The sequence below is a fragment of the Protopterus annectens genome, chromosome 13.part0 (assembly GCF_019279795.1).
Source record: "Protopterus annectens isolate FY-2018-M chromosome 13.part0, PAN1.0, whole genome shotgun sequence".
In the NCBI taxonomy this organism is placed as follows: Eukaryota; Metazoa; Chordata; order Ceratodontiformes; family Protopteridae; genus Protopterus; species Protopterus annectens.
In genome coordinates, this window is record NC_056747.1 from 409,824,162 (window position 1) to 409,846,513 (window position 22,352).

The following is a 22,352-nucleotide window of genomic DNA, read 5'->3' on the forward strand; positions in this document are numbered from 1 at the left end:
TCTTGTCTTCATATGTAGATATTGGGCTTAAAACCAGGTAAACATTCTGTTTGCTTTTAGGTACTGATCATGTCTGCGACAGTGGATGTAGACCTTTTCTCTCAGTACTTCAACAAAGCTCCAGTACTGTACCTAGAGGGGCGACAACACCCAATTCAGATTTTTTATACCAAGCAGCCCCAGAGTGATTACCTTCATGCTGCTCTGGTCTCATTGTTTCAGATCCATCAGGTGAGTAGTGGAATGAATACACTTTTGTTACTTTGGAATGTTTCATTATACAGTGATTGATTCAGATGTGTATGGTTATTTAATTGGGTACAGGCACTGTCATAGAATTTGATAAGGTGCAGCTGTTTTGGTGAAGCATATATTCTTGCATCTTTAGAGTGCATGGTTGTACTTACAATGTACAGATTTGGCATTTGTCTTCTCTCCAAATAATGACTGACTCATTTCAGAATTAACTCCAGTTATTGGCTCTTCAAAGGATGAATTTGATTGAATTGTAGTAGATATTTTCTAGCTGACATTATTCAGAATGAGTAATTTTTTTTCTCTGGGTTTTGGTAGCTGGAAGAAAGAAGCCAATTACAAACTTGTAGCCTGAAGAAGTAGGTTGAGATCAGATGATGGAGAAATGAATCCAGAGAACATGCATCATGCACTTGCATTTTGTTCTAGCGTAATGTGGGGGGGGGGGGTCGGAGGAGACTTGTCTGGGTCATTGTTAATTAAAGCATTGTCATTTTTCTCAATAGGTAAATATGGTAAGTAACAAATTCAGATGTTTATAGTGGTGATGCCATCCATGATAGCCAAAAGCATGTCACCACTGTTACTAGTATATTAAAGTATTAGTTTGCCAACCCACTATTGCATGCACTATGGAAAAGGATTTAAATGACAGCATGTAGTCCTGTAGACCTAAAGCTTCACACTTAAGATTCTCCCTATTGTTGCCTTGGTCTGCAGTTAATGTGAGCCACACCTCATTCGCTACTAGTGTTTTTTATTTGTAGTCTGATAATCCGTATTATAAGGTACTAGAGTCAGATGGCTGCTATGGAACTGCCTTATCTGTGCCCCAGTCAGATCTAGCCCCTCTTAAATAAATATAGTCAGTCACACACTTGTAAACCCACATAGTCTGACCAAGCTGACACCTTAGCACTACTAGAGATTTATGGTAAATTTGTGCTGCCATGATCTTGTTTTAATCCGTTTAAGAAGTGGGTCACTGTCTTCCCTTAATGCTGCTAAAGTGAGGAGTTCTGAAAGGTACTTATGTTGAAGCCACTGACATGATAATGGAATGGTAATTTGACCTGAAGTGGTCCCTTACAACATGGGCATCAATGTATGACAGCTACTACAAAACTCAGTACTTTTGTTTTACCCCGGCTTAGGGTAACATTCACAAGTTAGAAGAAATTGAATGATTTGATACAACGGTTATTAAATAGAGCCTATCTTTAGATAAGACTGCAGTAGACTACTTATCCAGAACACTGTTCCTTATTTAAAGTAACATACACAAAAAAAATGTTGTATGAAGATACATAAAACTGAGTTCTGAAGAAGCCCATTTTGCTATGTGACACAAGCCCTCCACTAGGATGATGCTCGAAAAGTTAAAACTAGAAAAAAAAGTTCAACAAACATACTGCCTTACTGGCATATGGGTAGTGATGCCCTACTACCCTCCCTCTGGTATTCTCTCAAAGCATCAAACTCCTCCCCTGCTTGTCTGTGGCCATGAAGGACCAGTCAACTTCCAGAGCAGGATAGTCCTTCACGGCCGTAGACAACAGCCCTCTGTTTTTTTCCTAGTGGCACTGGAAAAGAAGGATCCGTGAGAAGATTATCCCCTTCTGGCAGCTGTGATCTCCTGAGTTCAGATAAGAAAGGTTTTTGGATTATTTTATTCTTCCTTCTTTATTTTCTTTTCTGTCAGTACTTGTATCACTTGCTTGTGTGCATTTTCATTAAAAAAATCAGCTTTGCAGTACTTTTTTTTATGCTCACAATATAAGATTATATTGTGTATTTTAAGCTGAATATTAGTTTTTCAAGGGTTTATAACCCTTTCTAAGAGTTTTATGGTTTTTAAGGAATACTTAACGGACTTTCTGTACTGGGTACCTTTTGGTGAAGTTCTATCACTGGCTCGTGCTGCCATAATAGCAAGTAAATTGCAGCTTTTATTTATGAGTAAGCAAATGAAAGCCTTTGCATTCCCTGGTGTAATAATAATGATAATTAAGAGGATATGTGAAGGGTAAGAAGCTAGAATTTAAGTGAGAAGGTTCCTCTCTGATTGGCTTCCAAGTATGCAACAAGGTCCAGAAGGTTTAGGATTTCTGCTTGGAAGTGTTTGCATAGGTATTTTTACAACCCCAGCAGAGTTCAAAGAATTTTTCCTCCGATAGAAAGCAAATGTTGGAGGTATGACGAGGAAGAAAGACATAACTGGGAATATATATTTGGGTTCAATGAGTTGGCAGATTTTAAGAATTCTAAAATGCAATCTCTGAGACACCATGTACAGCTGTCCAATGGAATTTTATTAAAATCAAGTTAAGTGCTTTCAGCCCAAACCTCGTGACATCATCAGAACTGTTGCAACCCCATCATTAACAAGTATGTATAAAAATTTAAACCCAATTCACACGCTCCTGTGATAAAAACACTCTCCCATCAAAATTTAGGGATTATTGATGGGGGAGTCCATTTTACCAATATTTTCAATAGTGTTTTTAAGTTTAGTAGTACTGTTTGGAGTCACATGATTTTCATTCACGTTTTTGACATGTGAATTTTGATTGGACCAACAGGAGCACGTGAAATGGGTTTAATTTTTATATATACTTGTTAAAGATAGGGTTGCAACAGTTCCGAAGTCCAGAGGTTTGGGATGAAAGCATTTGACTTGTATGTTAATAAAATTCTGTTAGACGGCTGTACGTGGTGCCTTCAAATTTTTTTTTTTTTTTTTTTTTAGATTTTAAGAGTTCCCTACAGAGTAGTCCGTCAGAATTATTGGGCGGGTAAATGGGTATAACTTAGGAAATTATTTTTTTATGCTGAAACACAGGATATGAATTGCCTACATATAATAAGGTCTTGTTAAGTTTAATTCTGGTGGTTGCCATAAAAACATTTACTAGAAAATGGAAAGCAAAGTCTAAACCAACTGTATTGGAAGTGCTGAATATTGTAACTGAGATAAAAGAACTGGAATTGGGATCTTTGGAAAATGGAAGGTACAATTGCTGAGGAAAAAAATGTAACTTTGGGGAACAATACATGCTGAATAATGTTCAGGAGGAGGAGAGAGGATTAAGGAAATGCAGGAATTGAGCAATTTATGTAATGTTGGCCTGTTGATACATTATTCATCACATGTTCTTTTTTATAACTATGTAAGTAAATGGAAACTTATTAATGTGTTTTGTTTTCTGTTATATTAATGTAAGTTTCTTTGTCTTAAGTGATAATTTAATAAAAGTACTTGCTTAACATTAAGCGCCCTTTCAAAACTTATGCATAATATCCAACTACTCCCTTATTTTCCCTTTAGCACTCTGCACTTATTCATCATCTTATTTGATTCCCTTTAGTATACAGTACTTTCACCTTTGTCCGCTCTAAATAATTCCTAATTATTTCTCCCCATATCTTTTTTCTGTCTTATTTCTACCATATTTTAATATTCCATTTTCATTTGATCATATTCCATAGCTCTCCCTTTTTAAGAAATGTATATCTTTCGTAATAAATCTTGAATCATTTATGCTACCCATTACTTAAATGCCTCTATTTTTAATAAATAAACAGGAAAATACCAGTGTCTCATTTTTATTTGATTACACTGCATCTTTATGTAGTCTTTATTACTGCATGATGTGAATTGGTTAATGACTGTGTTTCAAGGCTTTGAATTAAATACCTCTCCATAATACTCAGAAAGCCAAACCACAAATTCTTCAGAATACACCACGAAAACACTCAGAGAAAGGAACACAGAAGTGGCATTAATCCATCTTTATTCAGTCCTGGTACCTCAGCAGTTCGCCTTCAATGGGACACATTTAGACATTTTGAATGTTCTTTTTATATATGCATCAATCAATTAATTAAACAATTAATTATTTCAAACATTTTTTAACCCCTTCAACACTAAACATTTATGTGCAAAACTTCAAATATAGTATTCTTTTACATTTTTTCATTATTTTAAAGAATAAATTAGTTCGTTTTTAACAAAATTCTTATACATAATTACAAAAATATAACTATCAGTGATAGGATTGAAATGTATCATGCAACTTGGCCCACATACATTTTTAGGACTTAATGTCTACATATTCTTGAGACCAATACTTGAGTTAAATATCATATTATAGCTTTAGGCTATATTTTGTGTTTTATTTGTTTTATCATCTTTTTACTGTTGTGATATATATGAGTATGTTATTATATGCTCCATTCTATACTTTGGACACTTTTAAATATTGTTTTTATTCATCTAAGCACTAGTTATACATACATTTATAACAATGTTTCCTTTTCTTAGTTTGCTTTTTATATCTATATTGATATACATACACATATGTTGTTGCTTGTTATACATGTATTTTTGTCCATGACACATATTTTGATGTGTTATTAAGTTCTATCCTGCCATATAATATCACCATATATTTTCAGTCGTATACCTTAAGCATTTATGCTTATGCGATGTTATATGGATTTATATAACAACGGGACATAGGAATTCTAACTGTATGCATATGTATAGTATTTAGAGATTAATGTAATATTGTTGCAGCAATGCACGATGTTATCTGCACAATTATACACTCATATTCACATCAGATGCTTTTATGTGTTTGAGTGATGTCTTAGTCTACGCGAAGCATCGCTCTAGGAGCTGTTATTCTTGATGATGTTCTTTTGTTAATCTATCGTCGGAATTGCATACTCTGCATGTGTAGGAATTTAATAGGGTTATATAGCCACGAGTTTTAAGTATATCAGGCTCTAGCATTTTTTATCATATTAATTTTGTAATGATACCATCATATTTGAGACTTGCGTTTGAAAGCAAGTGTTTTATAAATTAACGTATATATAGTCCTAGATTGATCCCTTTAGAAATGAGTTTAAGTGATACTTTTTCTTCATTCAAGCTTTGTTATTACAATTCATTGCTGGTTTGCTTGGAGCTCTTTTGTTGACATCAACACTACGATTATACGTTCTGAATGCCTAGCGATATAGTAACGTTGTGTGAACTATATAGTGCTTGGTTCCAACAATGATAATAGTTTCTTAAACAGTCATGCATTTTTTAAAATTGTGTTTTGAATTGAGAAGAATGTAGTTGAGCTATGTGTTTAACTACAAACCGTTTTTAAAAAAAACGCTAATTGCTTGGTTAATTGGTTGATTTCCCGCCTTGCTGCTTTAGCAAGGAGTATATAAAGGGTCTGCATTTTGTGTGTAATGTTGTCTGATGAAGCGTGGGAGGACCCACGTGAAAGCGCTTACTTTTTGGTTTATAATAAAGACTTTTCTTGTTGGATTTTACTGGGACTTATTCATCATTATTTCCATCGTGGTTTGGTACTCCTTTTACCATTTTCTTCAAAAATATAACTATGAAATAAATACTCTATAATATTCAAAATTACAACATTAATAAATTTCATCAATTTTCTAAATTCCTTCCGTTTGGAAAAATGTAATGCCCTATAAATCACTCTCTATTCAATTTTATTCAAAATAGTTTTAAGGTTTCCTATACACAAATTTGAATTCACAACTTTGAATAAATACTTTATAATATTCAAAATTACAACTTCAATAAATTTCATTAATTTTCCAAATTCATTCCTTTGGGAAATAAATTATGATACCCTATAATCATTCTCTGTTCAAGTTTATTCAAAGCAGTTTTAAAGTTCCCTATACACAAATGGGGTCTAGCAAGTACACTAAATCTGAAACTGTCAATTTTACCATTATGTATGTTACAAAAATGAGTAGCCACCGGACTTTCCAAATTGCCCCTCCTTATATCACCCAAATGCTCCAGAATGCGAATCTTAATCTTCCTGGTAGTCTGGCCAATATACCACATGGGTGGGACACAATCACATCCCAAAATATATACTACACCAGATGACCTGCAATCAAATCTCTCAAAAGCAACATATTTCTTTCCATTTATTTTAATTCCATGCATATTCTTAATTTTATTACAAACGGAGCAACTGCCACAGCTATACATCCCAATATTACTATCTACCATAGCATAGTGTTTCAAGGCTTTGAATTAAATACCCATGCTCCTGTGAAATATTTCTATCCAGTCTAACCCAGTTATTGTACCTTAAGGAATAATATGTAAATTCTGTCTGGATTCCTGCTTTTAAGGTTCCATCTTCCATTCCATATATTCTCGTATATTTCTTTATGACTCTACCCTTTTTTTCCCTTCTAAGTCCCCTTGATAGTTCATCTACATGCAATTCACTGTAAAATAAAAGTATTTTACTATATCCTAGCAAGCTATAGATCACCATCTGTGCCCCAAGAATTCTATAACTCGTACATGGACCAATTGGAGGCACTTGCCATCCAACCAAATATCCTATTCATGGGAGTCTTCAGCTGCATCCCTATAGACTTCAACTTGCAGGCACATTGTTTCTGGACTTAACACAAAGCTCAAACCTATTGGACACTAGTACTCACCAGTAAGGGATAGTGGTGCCCCCCTCCCCCACGGTCACGTCCTTGCTGGTGAAGTCTGATCACAAAGCTGTCTCCTTCCAGCTATTAGCAGGGAGCAGGTCATGGCAGCGCTTGATAAGGTCAAAAACACAGCCTCAATGGGCTTAGACAGTGTCTTGGATTGACTCCTAAATAGCTTTGAACATGACCTATCAGGACCACTTAAGTCCATACATCTCAACTATCCAGATTTCACAGAATGTCCAGATTTGTGGCTCATATTTTTAGTCTATATGTCATAAAATATACATTTTTATGGCAAATTGCTGAGGAGTGAAGTCACTAAATAATGACATACATTTCCGTTTCAGACTTCATATCCTTCAAGAAAATGCATGCTAAGACAAATTCTGTTCTAGCAGCTTTCTAAATATATGAGCAATAATTAAAATCCTGTCCCTGTTTCTTGACCCTTTGTCCCCCCATTATTTTAGGCTTCATCCAGACTTGCATTAAGAGGTTGAGAGGTATACTTGAGTCACTTTACAACTTCAAAACAGGTGATGTAGCATATGAATCGAGGACTGCAATGGTTATCCCTCTTCACAAGGGTGGACCATCATCCAACCCTGGAAACTAAAGCCAATTAGTCTTACTAGTCTAAAATGGAAAACCATGAATGAATTATCTTGACAATGATTAGCAAAGACATTGGCAAGCTGCAGACACTGGACCCATGGGTTTTCTCAAAGGAAGGTCATGCTTTCTTGACCTGGTATTCTTCTTTGAGAGGGCCACCAAGGTAATAGATGAGGGGAAAACTGTGCATAGCACCTACCAAGACCTGGCTAAGCCATTCAGCACAATAATCCACTCCATTATTGTTGGTAAACACACTGAACTAGACCTAAATCCCTACATAACTCACTGGATTGCCATCTGGCTCACAGATAGGACCCAAGAAGTCAAGATTGATGAGACCACCTCCGTCAAGAAGATTGGCCATCAGCGGATTACCTTGGGGCTTAGTGCTGGACCCACTGCTGTTTGGCATCTACTTCTCCGAGGTTAAGGCTAATGTCAAGGGCCTCTGGCTCACCAAGTTTTGTAGACAACTTCAGTTTGGGAGCTATCATAGAACCTCCCCCCACCGCAACACTTACATCCTGCAAGAGGTTCTAATGCAGACAAATCACTGGTGCCAAAGCCACAGATTAAAATGCAATGCCAAAAAAGTGCATTATAGTGCCTTTTGGGGAAAAAATCCATCCAGGTTAATTAATCCATTGATAAGACACAAAAGTTTACCCGATAGTTAGGGATCTGGGAATGTATGTATACAGTAGTCTGGCCTGTAACCAACACATAACCAAGGTAGTAAGAAAATCAATTCTATGTCACCCAACTAATAAGTAAGGGTATGTGATCCAGTTCCAAGGAAGTTCTAGTACCACTTTACTCAGCCCTTATTAGTCAGAACATAGAGTACTGTGCCCCCTTCAGCATGTACCTGAACAGGCATATGCAACAGTTAGAATGCCCACATATGCTCCTCACCAAGAGAATCCTGGGTATTAACACATTGTCCTGTGCAGATCGCCTTAAAGCCCTGTCTCTGTTCTCAGTCTACTACAGGTTACTGAGAGGCGATTTATGCCTGGCATGTAAAGCATCCTCATATACAGCCCTGATGGACTTTTTCACACCCACAAAATGAATAGCACCAGAAACTGTAGATCCAAGAATTTAAACTTTGCTTGCGAATTAAATAAAACATGCTGGCGAGACAAGATATGTGTTTCAAAGGATTGGTGTTGCATCTACATTTATTCCATTAGAAAAAATTACATTGATCGTTCATTTCACAGGAATGGTATATAATTATAATCGTGGGGATAAGGAAATTTCTGCTAATCTCCACAGTTTTGCAGTCTTGCAGTTAGTATATTTAAAGATGTGGGAGATGTAGGTTGACACCCCCAAAGCAGAAACCCTTACTTTGTGTATTTTGATAGGTGAAAGTTCGATAATTTAAGATTACTATATTAAATCACAATGCAAGTTCACCTTGATATTTCAGTATGGACACATATATCGCGTAAACACAGAAATGTTGGCATGTATGCATATAATAGATTTGAATTGTGTGTACGTATAGAGGTGTGTATGAGTCTGTTTAATATATATTTATCTATATTCATACACAGAAGCGTATTCTGACACACACACACACACACACACACACACACACACACACACACACTTTGTGCATGCAAAACATCATATGTAGATCTACATATACATGTAAGGAAGAGGAAACCATTGCCAAAGTTGTCAGACTTGTGGAATGCATAAGGGGGAGGCACAAACATACATTTATGTTTTAATAGGAGGATACCTGCTGTGTATGCATGTGATAACACGGAAGTTACTTTCCTAGCCATATTGTTTCCAAGGCTTTGCTGATTAAATGTTTTAAGATGGTATAAAACTGAAGAATGCACATGTGCTGTGACTGAACTTTAGTCAAGCTGCCATAAACAATTATTTGGTATGAACTCAACTGTTGACAATACAGATGCAGAAAATTATGTCTAATTATTAAGAACTGGCATGGAGTAGTGAGTGGATTGCTTCCAGTTTCTGGAACTGATTTCCCACTGGTAGTTTAAAATAAAAAAGATCAGTTTTTACAGACTGTTTATTTTGGATGAGAGCCAGCAGTTCATATTTTCTGTAGTAATAACATAATCTGGTTAAAGCTGGTATTCACTTCCAGTCATAATCCTGTCTGTCTTTTTTTTTTCTCTGAGAAAGTCAAGGTAATGGCAATTTTACTGGGCTGTAACTACGTTTGCCCATTTTATTTTGGTTTTCGCTTGAGAAGGAGAAAGAGACACGCACACACACGTCCTATCATACCTCTAAGGATTTATGGAATTTATTATGGCATATGATCAAATCAGCTTGCTTGTAGCTTCATGGAAAGCTCAACAGTTTTTTAAGGGTTTGTCCACTTTGTAATCTCTCCCAATTTCTTCATACTGTGTTATCCACTTTCACAAGTGTAAAGTCTCCGTTCCTCTTATTTTTCTTTTTTATCAGTATAAAGTGTGATAAATTTCTAGAACAACTTGCTTAATCTAGAATCTGTTGTTACTGGCATAACACAGATGTCTAGCATATATTTGTCATCATACTTGGCACAATATAGTCTTTGACAGCTGTTCTTTTTCCACATTAAAAGCCATACTGCTATAAAATGTGAGAACTTTCATACTGCATATTAGAAGTATTGCATAAGGAAGCATATTCTTCATTTTAGGTTTATATACACAAAGTGCGTTTGTTGCTACCTTTAAGGACAGCTCTTAACTCTGTTTATAATCTTCAGTAAATTGCCAGCCTCTCCAGAAGGGAATGAATGTGTGTCTTTTGCCAGGGAACTGTGATGCTTTGTAAGAACAGTATAGCTTGTTAGGCACATCATTCAGTACTCAGAGTCATTGAATGGAGCTGATTTGACATTGAAGTAGTCATTGAGGCTTATGCAGGGAAATCTATCTTTGGATCAGAAGTCCTACTATAGGAGACAGTGAAGTTTCATAGCTCAGATTTTCCTTTGTTTCTCAGATGCACAGAAAAGAAGCCTTGGCTTCCCACTGATATGAGTTTTTGTTCTGAGTAGAATGTAGCCCCAAGACTGCCAGTTCCATTTCAGAAAGTGAGTAGTAAGTGGTCATATATATTTTCATTAGTAACACTATTCCAGATTGTGTCTTTTTTTTGTATTTTACTTAAATAAAAAGTGTTATTGTTATTTTATACAAATTGGAACTAGTAATCCCACAGTTTGCTTTGCTTATGTCCAGAAGATGACTCCAGTGTCATATTTTTCTTGAAATCTCTCTGCCTTGTTCTAAGATTATTAATGTGTCTGTCTATACTGTTCTTCAGTTTTACAACAGTTTCGGCGTTTTAAGATCTTTGTTGCTCAGCCATCATAAATAGTTTCTCTCCTTTCTTTGTACTTTATTACAGGATGCCCTTTTGTCCATATGCCTGCAAGTATTTTGTGCAGTATTTTTTTTTACTTTGTTCTTCCTGTGGCATTTTGAATGAAACAGATCAGGAGTACTTCAGACACAACCGTATTTTTTTCACAGTTCTGGAGAACACAGAGGGAAAATGGAATGAAAAGAAGAGGTTGCAAGAAAGCAGACCAAGAAGACAAGGGCTTAGGCAGACATGTAGGTAATGTCTGTGGATCAGAGTATCAAAATAATGGGGATAGAGGCAAGATGAAATCATGAACAAGACCGAGGATAATATGGAAGGAGGGGATGAAAGGCAGAAGAGGTGGCAGAGCATATTAAGAAATGTAGGTTAGGTGTGCAGATTGCAGGACAACAATGTGACCTGGAGATCTGTGTTAGTGAGTGGGTGTAAAATATGCTTAAGACTTTGGTGTAGAAATTGAGGGAACTACTTTGTGTCCTGACAAGCTAGACAGTGTAGGACTGGAGGATACATAAGATGGGCATGGAGGCAGGTAGGGAAATGCTAGGTGAATAAGAGGCAGAGCAGTACATGCCAAAACTCAAGATGATGGCAGGGAAAGATGCAGACATATAAGAAGGTGGGGGAATGGATGAGTTAGGAAGGGGAGGTGGAAGATGGAAAACAGCTCAAACGAAATAAGCAGACAAAGAAGGATGGATGCATGGGCAGTGGGAAGGGGATAAAGGAAGAAGCTGGTAACAAAAAAAAAATACACCAGATGGTGGTGAAGGACAGTGAAGGTAAAGGAATCTCTGGGTAGGAGCTAAAATGGAAATGTAGTAAAAGAGGAGAGATCAAGTAGCTAAGCACAGCTTACCATATGGGATAAAGTCCAGCTTAACAAGTTACCATTTGATTGTGAGTGTGAGAAATGTAAATCATGCAATGGCACAAAGCAGCAAGTTAGCAGATAGATGGCACTGGGGTTGTAGTGGTGGGCAACTGTTTTGAGAGGGATTAAGGGAAGAAAGTTAGCCGAGTGGAGATTGGTGATTTAAGAATGCTCAACCCTGTGCATTTGCATTTTATGAATATGATGCACATGCATTTGCCTTCTATACCAGATTCCTGCCAGTTTAGTCACATCAGTGGTAAGTAATGTATGCAAACTGTGTTTTCCTCAATATATGCAAGTAGGACTGCACCACCTTAATTTCTGCTTAGGGGGATTAAGGAAGGAATCAGCCCCCTTATAAATAGTATTAATTTAAATATTTTTTACAGAAAGTAGACGTTACGACTATGGTGGTGCTGCGGTAGCGTTGTCACCTCACAGTAAGACGTTGTCCGGTTCGATTCTCAGTTAAGAGTCTTCTGCGTAGAGACGTGTGAATGGGCATACCTTCGTTGAAGGTTGTGTGTCAGAGCTGGCAACTCGGCACGTAAAAATCTACTGCCAATCATTAGCGGACCGGAGTTCCGCTGTGGCGACCCCTAACCGGGAAAAGCCGAAAGACACAACAACAACATTTCTACCTAAATGGCAAATGTTAGTTTTTTGCACTTTTACTGTGTGATTTTTATACAAGACAGTAAACTGAATGTCTCACTGTTATTCTGCACTTCTTGACAGACACACACAAGGTGATCAGCAGTTATGCTACTAGAATAAAGTTTTTTTTTTTCAATTGTTTACCACAGTAGACCATTAAGCAAGCATGACCAATTGCTGGCCCAGCCTGGGTTGTAATGAACATTACAAAATAAAAAATCATCGACCACTGTGTAGGTAGAAACGGCAATAAGGCACAGACCAGGAACTTGAAGCAGAAAGAATTTATTTTAGCAAAAAGCACACCGACTGAGCGCTTTCACCAGTAAAACTGGCTTCTTCAGAGTCGGCTCTGAAGAAGCCAGTTTTACTGGTGAAAGCGCTCAGTCGGTGTGCTTTTTACTGAAATAAATTCTTTCTGCTTCAAGTTCCTGGTCTGTGCCTTATTGCCGTTTCTACCTACACAGTGGTCGATGATTTTTTATTTTGTTTTCTAGTGGGTTCCTATATTGGAGCTGTGTACTTCACCTTGTAATGAACATTACAACAGAGTGTATTTGCTACAACTCAAAACAGAAATTACAAAACAAATGCAAGATATAACCAGTGGTACAACAGTGAGTTCTAGTGTGTGCTGAAATTCACTGTGACTGCAATGTATTTCATCAAAAAAAAAAAATTCTTAGTCATGTTTGTCATAACATTGTCCAGCATTCTCTACAATCACTGACTGTCGCAGAGTTGAATCAAGTCTGTATAGGTCAAGCTGTAATCCAAGGGATGACCAGTGAAAGGATGCTGTTGTTCCTAATGGTTCATTTGTGTACAAATGGCTTGGCAAAAGAAACTATGGAGAAGGCAGTTTGGCATACCAGGAACCCCACTCTGTGATGCTTTGAGCTAGAGGACTGTAGTCTTCTCAGAATCAGAAGCAGTGCTAGTATGAAGAGGGAGCAGAGCTAAGTAAGACCTGATTAAGCAGTGCAATAACTGACTTGAGGAGAGGGATGTAGAGTGGGAGACAAAACAGAAAAGAGAATGGCTGAGGACCTGTGAAGCAGACTACCTTTGTAGTAGGGGTAGACCACTCCTCAGCTTCCCTGGCTGTATAAGTGGATTTTGATGTAGACTTAGTAGAGACATCTGCCCTGTGTCCTAACTAGTCTAAAACCAACCCTGTTTAGAGATGGGCACAGGAGGTTGCTATAGATTGAGTGTGGACTGAGAACAGTGTGGTCTTTATTTCTTTAATGTTATTCACAATCAAACCTCAGAAGTGTGAACAGAAGGTCACTATCACTTGTCAGTTGTCTATTGGCAGTATACTGTCTAGAAGCAACGAGTTGGAAATTCATTACTATGATCACTCCTACTTGAACATGACACACATGTCCAGATGTTTTTTGGGAGGTAGCAGTAAGGAGGCACACCATGTGTGAGATAGATGTGTGGATATATGTAATGTATGTGCATAGCTACATGTATAATATATAGACACCCATATATATGTAATAATAGCATCAAGTTCAGATATGTTACTGCATTCCATTTGTTAAATTCCAGTTTTACATTAGAAGGGTACACAGAAGTCTGTCTTATGGAGTGTAGCAGCCCCCAGACTCCCATCTGAGTTTAAATTATTTCCTCCTTAGTTATTACAAATGCAATGACAACCAGTAAGAATGTGTTAAGATTGTAGGAAAGGGTTAGAAAACAAGAAAATGTAATCTGGATGGTGTGGATAGACAAGGATGGGGAGACCGGGGGGGCAGGCTAAGAGGTGTTGAAGGTGGGTAGAGCGCAATAGAACCCTTGTCATATTTCACTTAAGGCCAGCCCTACAGTCACAGTATATGGTATTTGAAGTTCTTGTTTCTGTGTTTGGCTTGTTAAATGGAGTGTGACTACACAAAACAAGAGGTGCCTATGTATTACACAGCGGTGTGGCTTTATTTATCAATAAATGGCAGGATGTAAAGGTGGCAGCCATGGAACTTGTCACTTCTGTCTCTCACAAGGCATCATTTCCAGTGGAATCGCATGAGGCCTCTGTTTCCCAGAAGCAATACTTGGACCTTCTAGGACTGCTGCTTCCCAAAGCTCTAGTTGTTTCTCCAATCCAAGAAGCCCTCCCTATGGCACCAGAGTGACATTCCAAGAGAAGGATGAAGCCCAGACAACACACCCTTGATTAATGGCTTAGGTGCCTGACAATGACAAGGAAGATAGTTATGTCTGTACCGGAAGGTGGGGAACTGTGTTGGATGTCATCCAGTTGGCCCTGACAAAGGCTAGGGCTCAAAGGAATAGATGTCAGACTCTGGTGGGGGGAATGAGAAAGCGTACTTGATTATGGAATGATCCTCCCATTGCCCACTCAGCTCACAGAGTGACATTAGCAATTGGGGCAGGGATCTAGGCCAGAGAAACATTCCTCATGCAGAAGTATGGTAGCTTCTCTGCTGGTCCATCTCACCTACTTGTCTGGCATGTATCAAACCCCAAGAGACTGCATGAGGAGTGGCAGCCTTCTCAGTGCAGGAGCTGTCCTAATAGGAGACCTTTTAGGCATGGGAACATGAGGGTTTCACCAGAATGGAACTTTGGTTTAAGTACAATTCAAATAACTGAGGTGGCTTGACTGTCACTTGCCATGAGGGTGAAGAAAAAGAAGCTGTATTGAGCGTCTCTGAGGCTACTTTTCTGTAGTCGGGTGCCCAGCACCTTCCCACAAGTGGCCTGATCAATTCAATACATTTGCAGCACCCTCATACCTTTGTGGTGTAATAATCCGATTACAGACTCTTAAGTGTCCTTGGAGTCTTCTGAGGGAGCAAGACTTGCTCATGAGTACAGTATTGATCCCAAATGTAGGGAAGGTAGATTACCTGACATATTTGGGAACGAAGTACTTACCTCAGCAACCCTGACTTTTAGGGCCTTAAACTGCCAGACCCACATTTTGAAATACCATGAGCATGTCTTCAGTCTACTCCAGGATAGTTTGTAGTTTGTAGTTTGTAAATCCTTGAGGACATTTATCCTCAGCTTAGTCCAGACTAATTTACAGATGTAGATATGATTGTGTGACTTCAGCATTTAGAGCTGCTTCTGTTGGGTTAGTCATCATGAGACATTTTGTTAAGGACCAAGTCCCTGTCTGAGAATGTGAAAGCACGACTCTGTAGTGATTTTTGGGCAGGCATTGTGTTCCCTTACTACAGTGCTTTCAAAATGCTGAAAGACCGAAGGAAAGCCATGTAGTTTTGAGATGCATGTTTCAACCCCTTTCCAAAGTACAACAGAAACAGGGACAGGATAGTGATGAACAGCCAAAAGGTAAGAAGGTCTCACAGAATAGGAAATTGGAAGAAGAAAAAAGTGGGAGGTCTGATAACCTCCAGGGCTCAGTCCCTAGCAGGGAGCATCTGTGACCCTTCCAGCCTATTCCCTTCCCACACCCTAGGCCTCTGTAGCAGTTACCCCTATTTCTACACTGCCATAAGATAGGTAGTTAGTAAGCCTCTTATTACCAGTATTGGGCAGACACAACTACAGACTAATGGACGGTAAGAATTGTCTCTAAAGATTACAGCTTCAGTTTCTTGTAAGCCCACAAAAAGGCATACCACCTGTTCCAAAAAGAAAACAGTAGTACCTTTTTGGCCCCATCCTAGCAGAAATGCTAACACATGGTACTATAGAACCTGTTTTGTCCAGGCAAAAGACAAAAGTATTTTACTCAAAGATTTTTCTCTGCTTGATACCATAGGATGCCCCAGCACCCAAAACAAGTAGACATGGTAGTGATCTGTTTTCTACTGGCCTAGCGTATACAACTGTGAAGGTACATGTTTCATCCATTTCTACCTTCCATACCTGCCAATAGATAGCCCCCTCTGGTATTCGTACTGGTCATTAGGCAAATCCCAAAGGATATTTTCCACCCCAGACCTCCTAGGAGAAACCTGGTTCAAGCCTAGCATTTTAATTTTATGCTGGAAAAACTAACCCTGCCTCCCTTACATTTATTTACAAATGAAGTATTTGCTACTGATAGTGTCCCAAGATTGCTTGTCATGTGGTCTGTTACCAGGCAGGTGAAATTATGATGCGTCAGTTTTTACTCAGTTTCCCTTATCACATGTCTACGTAAGCAGACAATGTTCTTTTGCATGTACTGCATGCATATTCTCATGTCACACCTTGTATCAGTTTGGACTGCATTTTTCTGAGTTTTCATGATGTATTAAGGCTTACACTATACATTCAAAATCTATGCAAGGATGCCTTGTATTTAGAATTATCCTGTGTCAACCTGACTCTTAAAAGTAGTTAGAAAGCTCATATTAAGAGGACAGATGCACATAATCTGTTCATTACTTAACCTATTTACCACTGCCCAACACATAATGTAGTTGTGTAAACAACTTGCCATAGTAGTAGATGTTTAAGTATGGTGATTGTTGCATTCACTATTCCCTCCCAACCCTTTCTCTGCTCAAGACAGTTGGGGACCATGATAGGTACCCGCTGCCTTTTTTTTTTTTTTTTTTTTTTTCTTTTTCCTTATCCTTAATCTTTTGGCCGTTTCCTATAGTTTTTCTTATAGGTTCATAGGTTCATACTAGGCTATCTGCCCAAGGGCATTTATAAGCCTAGCCCATAGTTATGTGGCTTTCGCCACCCCTTTAGTTTGAATAAAACTATGCCTATTATTTTGCTGTGCCTCTGTCAAGCAGTGACACTGAAGTAATCCCTGGGGTATATCTGCAATCTCCCATCCATTGGTCAAGATTCCTCTTGAACAAGGCCAGCGAGGTGCTCTGCCTCACATGTACCGGGATTTTGTTCCACAGCATAGGGAGTCTCTGGGTGATGAATCTGTCCCTCCAGCATGTTCTATTAATAACCGTGTCAAGGTTTAAGTCTCCCGCCCTTGTGGTTCTGAGGGATCTAGATTTTTTGAGGTGAAGCATATTCATCAAATCTGGGTTTGACATGGCCTTATATGTCAGGCACAGGTCACCTCTGAGCAAGCGGTATGAGACTGAATAGAGCTGGAGTTCTTTCAATCGGGCAGCATAAGACATATTTTTGAGACCCTTTATCCTTTTGGTGAGGAACTTTTGGGGCCTTTCCAGCTGCTGCAGGTGTCGGGTCAGATACATTCCGAATGGGGCATTGTACTCAATCATAGGTCTAATGAGTGATGAGTACAGGGGGACGATGACCTCCCTTGATCTAGATGTGAATCCCTTCATGATCAGGTGGGCAATGTAGAAGGTTTTCCTAACTACGTTAGCAACATGAGTGTCAAACGAAAGGCTACTGTCAACCTGGGTCCCCAGATCCCTGATGACTTCTTCTGTGCTCAGTGGATTGCCACCTATATGGTAGCTAGGGGTAACCTTGTTTTTCCCGAAGGGTATGACTATGTATTTCTTGGCGTTTAACTTTAGGCCATGGCTCTGGCACCAGTTATCCGTCTCTGTGAGGCCCTTCTGAAGGATATCTGTGTCAGATGTGTTTTCGACTATGGCCCAGTTTGCAGTCATCTGCAAACTTTGTCAGCCATAACCCTCCTGTGTTTGCTTGTACTTCAGAAAAGTAGATGCCGAACAAGAGTGGACCCAGGACTGAGCCCTGTGGGACACCACTTGTGACAAGCTTTGAGTCTGACATGGCTCCAGAAACTCTGACCCTGTGGGTTCTGTCACTTAGCCAGTTTGCAACCCATCTTGTGATGTATGGGTTTACATTCAAGCTGATGAGTTTTTAGATGATATCTGAGTGGGGTATTGTGTCGAAGGCCTTTGCCAGGTCGAGGTAGGCTGTATGGACTGCCTTTCCCTCCTCAATGGCCTTGGTGACTGTCTCGAAAAAGTCAACCAAGTTTAAAAGGCATGATCTGCCTTTGACAAAGCCAAACTGGGTTGGATCCAAAGTCTGCAAGTTCCCTATGTCTTTATTTATGAGTTCCATTATGATCCTCTCCATGGCTTTGCAGATAAGGCTTGTCAAGCTAATGGGACAGTAATTTCCAGGGTCGGTGGAGGCACCGCCCTTGTGAAGTGGGACCACAGTCGCCGTGGCGCCACTCCTTGGCACGTATCCTGAGGTGAGGCTAAGATTAAACAGCTGTCCTAACTGCGGGTTTAATTCCTCATTGAGTTCGTGGAGCACACAGCCGGGGACACCATCCGGTCCCATGGATGCTGTGTTTTTTGCCTTGGAGAGAGCAGTTCTCACCTGGGCGTTGGATATGTTTGGGGGGGCTACAATCCTCTGGTATAGATATCTCTCCTTTTGGGGGGGAGGGGGGGGAGAAGTTTGCACTGAACCTGTCAGCCAGTATGTTGGCAATGTGTGTAGGTTCAGTAATCTTCACATCATTTTGAACTAATTCTGAGCATATCTGGGAGTTTCCTCCTAGGTTTCTAACATAGTGAGGGCGTGGATTCTTTAGTTCACATATCTTTTAGGAAATTTGAGTACTAACAGAATTATTTAAACCAAATATTGACCTGATGAGGGTTAAGAGACAACCAAAAGATGATATGGGCAGCTGCCACCTATATACAGGGTAAGTGAAGGCATTTGAGAAATGTGACCACTGTGCTCAGTTCTGAAGGTTAGGCTGGATGTCAGACTTGGTCTGTGGCAGAGATTCCTAATGTCATGATTGCAGCAGTGACCACAGTCTTAACATCCACTGCTATGTTACATTGCCTACACAACAGTATTTTCTTTGTAGATGTCCCTAAAATAGGAATGGAGGGGTCATTCTAAACAGAGACTTTGGGAGTCCACAGCTAGGATGTACAGATGGCAGCTGAGATTTAATGCTGATACAATTGCAACAAGTGTATGCTGTTACATAACGTATGTAAAAAGATAATACATATGTAGAATGTGCAGGGTGGTGTTAATCTGCAGTCAGTAGCAAAAGGAAAAGGTTTCTGAAAGGATTTCTGCATAATTGTCCTAGCAGGGAAGAATAATTAGGAACAGAGTGAGAAAGCAGCAGCAAAGCTGAATCAGTTGCCAAACTGCATGGCAAAACAAATTTACTCTAGGCACAGGGAGATGATTATCCTGCTTCACAAAACGCCAGTGAGACCACTGATGGTGTACTGGCCAGTTCTGGAGGGTGGGCTTTAGGAAGAGGTGCAGTAGGCTAATAAAAACAAGAGAAGGATGTCTGGATGGAAAGGTGAGGGGAAGGGGTGATACATGAGGAGAGACTTGACATATTGGTCTGAACATTTTAAATAGTGGGAGCAGAGTGATAGGTGATACTGATACACCAGACCATTAGTGTGAATTGTGAAAGTGGCGAATATGTAATAGTCTGGCTCTCTGTTCAGAATGTGTTTTAGTGTCTGTTGCCTGTTAACTGCTGGGATAGACTCTGTAAAGGATAAAGCAGGTTGTCAGAAAATGGGAGGATGAATGGATGAGCAGACATATGGATGAACTTGAGTTTGCATAATGTTAGATCTGTGAACAGATCTCCATCTTAAAGTGCTAGGACCACTCTGCACCTAAAATTTTCCCAGGCTGCTAACTCAAGCTCCTATCACATAATGCAGAATAGCCCCCTTTTGTTTGTCATTTTTGACCAAGAAAAATCTGCCAGACTAGTAAATGTTGATAGATGCCAGTAGATCACAAAACAAGGGTGATGGAGGAAAGGTTAATTCTTGAAGGTGGCAATATGCCTTGCTGTCTGACATCATAGATTTCTATCTTCAGGAATAAGTAAGACAAGTGTCCTCATTTGACACCACTACAAATGATGGTTTATGCAGCATAATCCTCTATGCTAATTGTTTCAAGGAAGACCAAAAGTAAAGTAATAGGAGCTAGACATTCTTATGCCAGGCATAAAAATGCATATAGAATTTAAGAAAGCACTCAACTGAAAAATGTTTCCAAGAAGAGCTTTCTGCTAGCTGGTGTCCCTTTTACACAGGGTATGATACAGATGTTTGGACAGAAGTTTCTGAATACTTTTTGACTTCAGAGATCTCCTGAAATAAGGCAGAGATTAGACAAAAGCTGTCTGAAGGGAGTGAGCCAGAAATGTTGGCCAAGAAGTAAATTACCAGTACTTTTTCAATACCACTAATGTAAGGGAAATGGATGAAGGCCTTTTAAAGGGATTGTTATACCTGATGTTAGTTGGTCATTTTAAAAGTTGCGACTACTGAGGATATAATTTTTTTTTTTTAAGACCGGAGTAGATTTCTAAAATCTAAAGAAGCTCCAAGAAGTATATGATGATAGTAGTAGTGGATAATTACTGATAGGTCCCTTTGAAGAATTGTTTTTCACAAAACCATGCCCTGTTTGAACAGAAAGAAGAGACGAACCTAGAAACGATGAATGTAAAGCTCGGTGCCAATTAACTAAGACGGGAAAATGAAAAGGAAATTATAGTGAATAGCTTGAGATCATCATCTCTGAAGAATAAGATTGGGGTGAAATGTAAAAGGTACTTAGCTAGCTATATAGATATCCTCATTCTAAAAAGAGGAATGTAGGCAATGCCTCAAAAAGAGAACCTTTCCTGAAAGAGAGAAGTGCAGGGCATAGTCAAGAACTTTGGGTTGCCATGTTTTCTAGTACACCTAGGGCCATACCTATCTAGCACACCCATGGAGACAGAGGAGAATAGTCAAGGATTATGGGTTGGCCATCTGTCTCCTGCATCCCTGAACACATCTGAACATGAAGCAAATAGCAGTTGCTGGAAGAGGATAAATTATATCCTTGATGCCACCAAGGAGTGAAATCGATGATATCTGTCTTTGTGGTAAACCCTTTGCATTTACTGTGTTCCAGGCAGAAGGAACCGAAGTGCAACATGAAAAGTGACCAAGTCTAATTTTAGAGTTCCCTCAGAAATGGTTGAAGAGATGAAGCATTTAATAGACAGTGGTATGGTGCCATATACTAGTATGAGGCAAAATGAAAGAACGGCTGTCTGAGTACAAAGACCTTATAGAAAGAAGCTTGAATGCAAATGAGAGATGAAGACTAAAACAGAACCATAGGTCCATAATGTATTCCAGACGCAACGTATTTTTCTGATTTCTAGGCAGTAGAAGGCTTAGGGTCAGCATATATCTATGATGGACTAAAAGAGTAGAACCCCATCTTGGATAAAAAAAAATATATATATATATATATATATATATATATATATATATATGGATACAGCTGGAATGTTTCTACTGGTTCTTTCTGATGAAACTTTTTTTTTTTTTTTTTTTTTTTTTTTTAAATATGCACTGGATGCCTTTCCTAGAGTTTTTTGACACAGTTGTGTCTGATCTTTTTCACTAGAAAAAGAACAGGTGATGATGCAGACTGCTTTTCCATTTAGAGCCAATAATTCTGCTGATGCCCGTAATGTACGGCAGAGAGCAGCTGCACTCTGGTGATGTCTGATCTCTCTTGCAGTAAGACAAGAAAGATTGGTGTCTCCTTGTGATCACTCCCCATATGTGAGAAACTGCATGGAAACATAAATAATTCTTGTTTGAAAATCTGCATTTATAGCAAGTTTGCTGACACAGCTATACTTCTTATCTGTACACTGGTTAACAAGTTCGGGTACTTCAGATCTGATTTTTTTCTTAGATTCTTGGTGTTTGTATCTTTCCATGTTGATTCTCCTCATTGGGTTAATTTTTCATATTTGGACCAGTTTTAAGCTTGAAGCTAATTTGTTGATGCCCTGTCACAGTTTTTTTCTGCTGCATAATCAATGTATGATATTCCCTTTAGAAGCTTGCTACTGCCCTCCTGAATAAAAGTTTGTAAAGAAATGTCTGTAACTTAATACTTTTGCGTGGCTTCATTACCTTGACTTGATAACCTGGTAATAGGTATTCTCCCTGGTGGAGTTAGCTAATATTAAGCCTAAAGAAAGGGGGAGGGGTCATAGTACCTTTCACATAACGCACTGCTCCACTGCATCCTGTATGAAAATTTCTTCTCTGACTAAAGACCCTGAGTACTTTTTTAAATTGTAATTTATTCT

At 38.9% G+C, this 22,352-nt stretch overlaps 1 protein-coding gene across 1 annotated transcript in view; it reads left to right on the top strand.

Moving 5' to 3' along the window:
- DHX33 (DEAH-box helicase 33) overlaps positions 1–22,352 on the top strand; it is a 380,923-nt gene that overhangs the window by 80,813 nt on the left and 277,758 nt on the right. Inside the window, exon 4 of the mRNA XM_044054042.1 lies at positions 61–231. Coding sequence (XP_043909977.1) covers positions 61–231 — 171 coding nt within the window. The remainder of the gene's footprint in view (positions 1–60; positions 232–22,352) is intronic.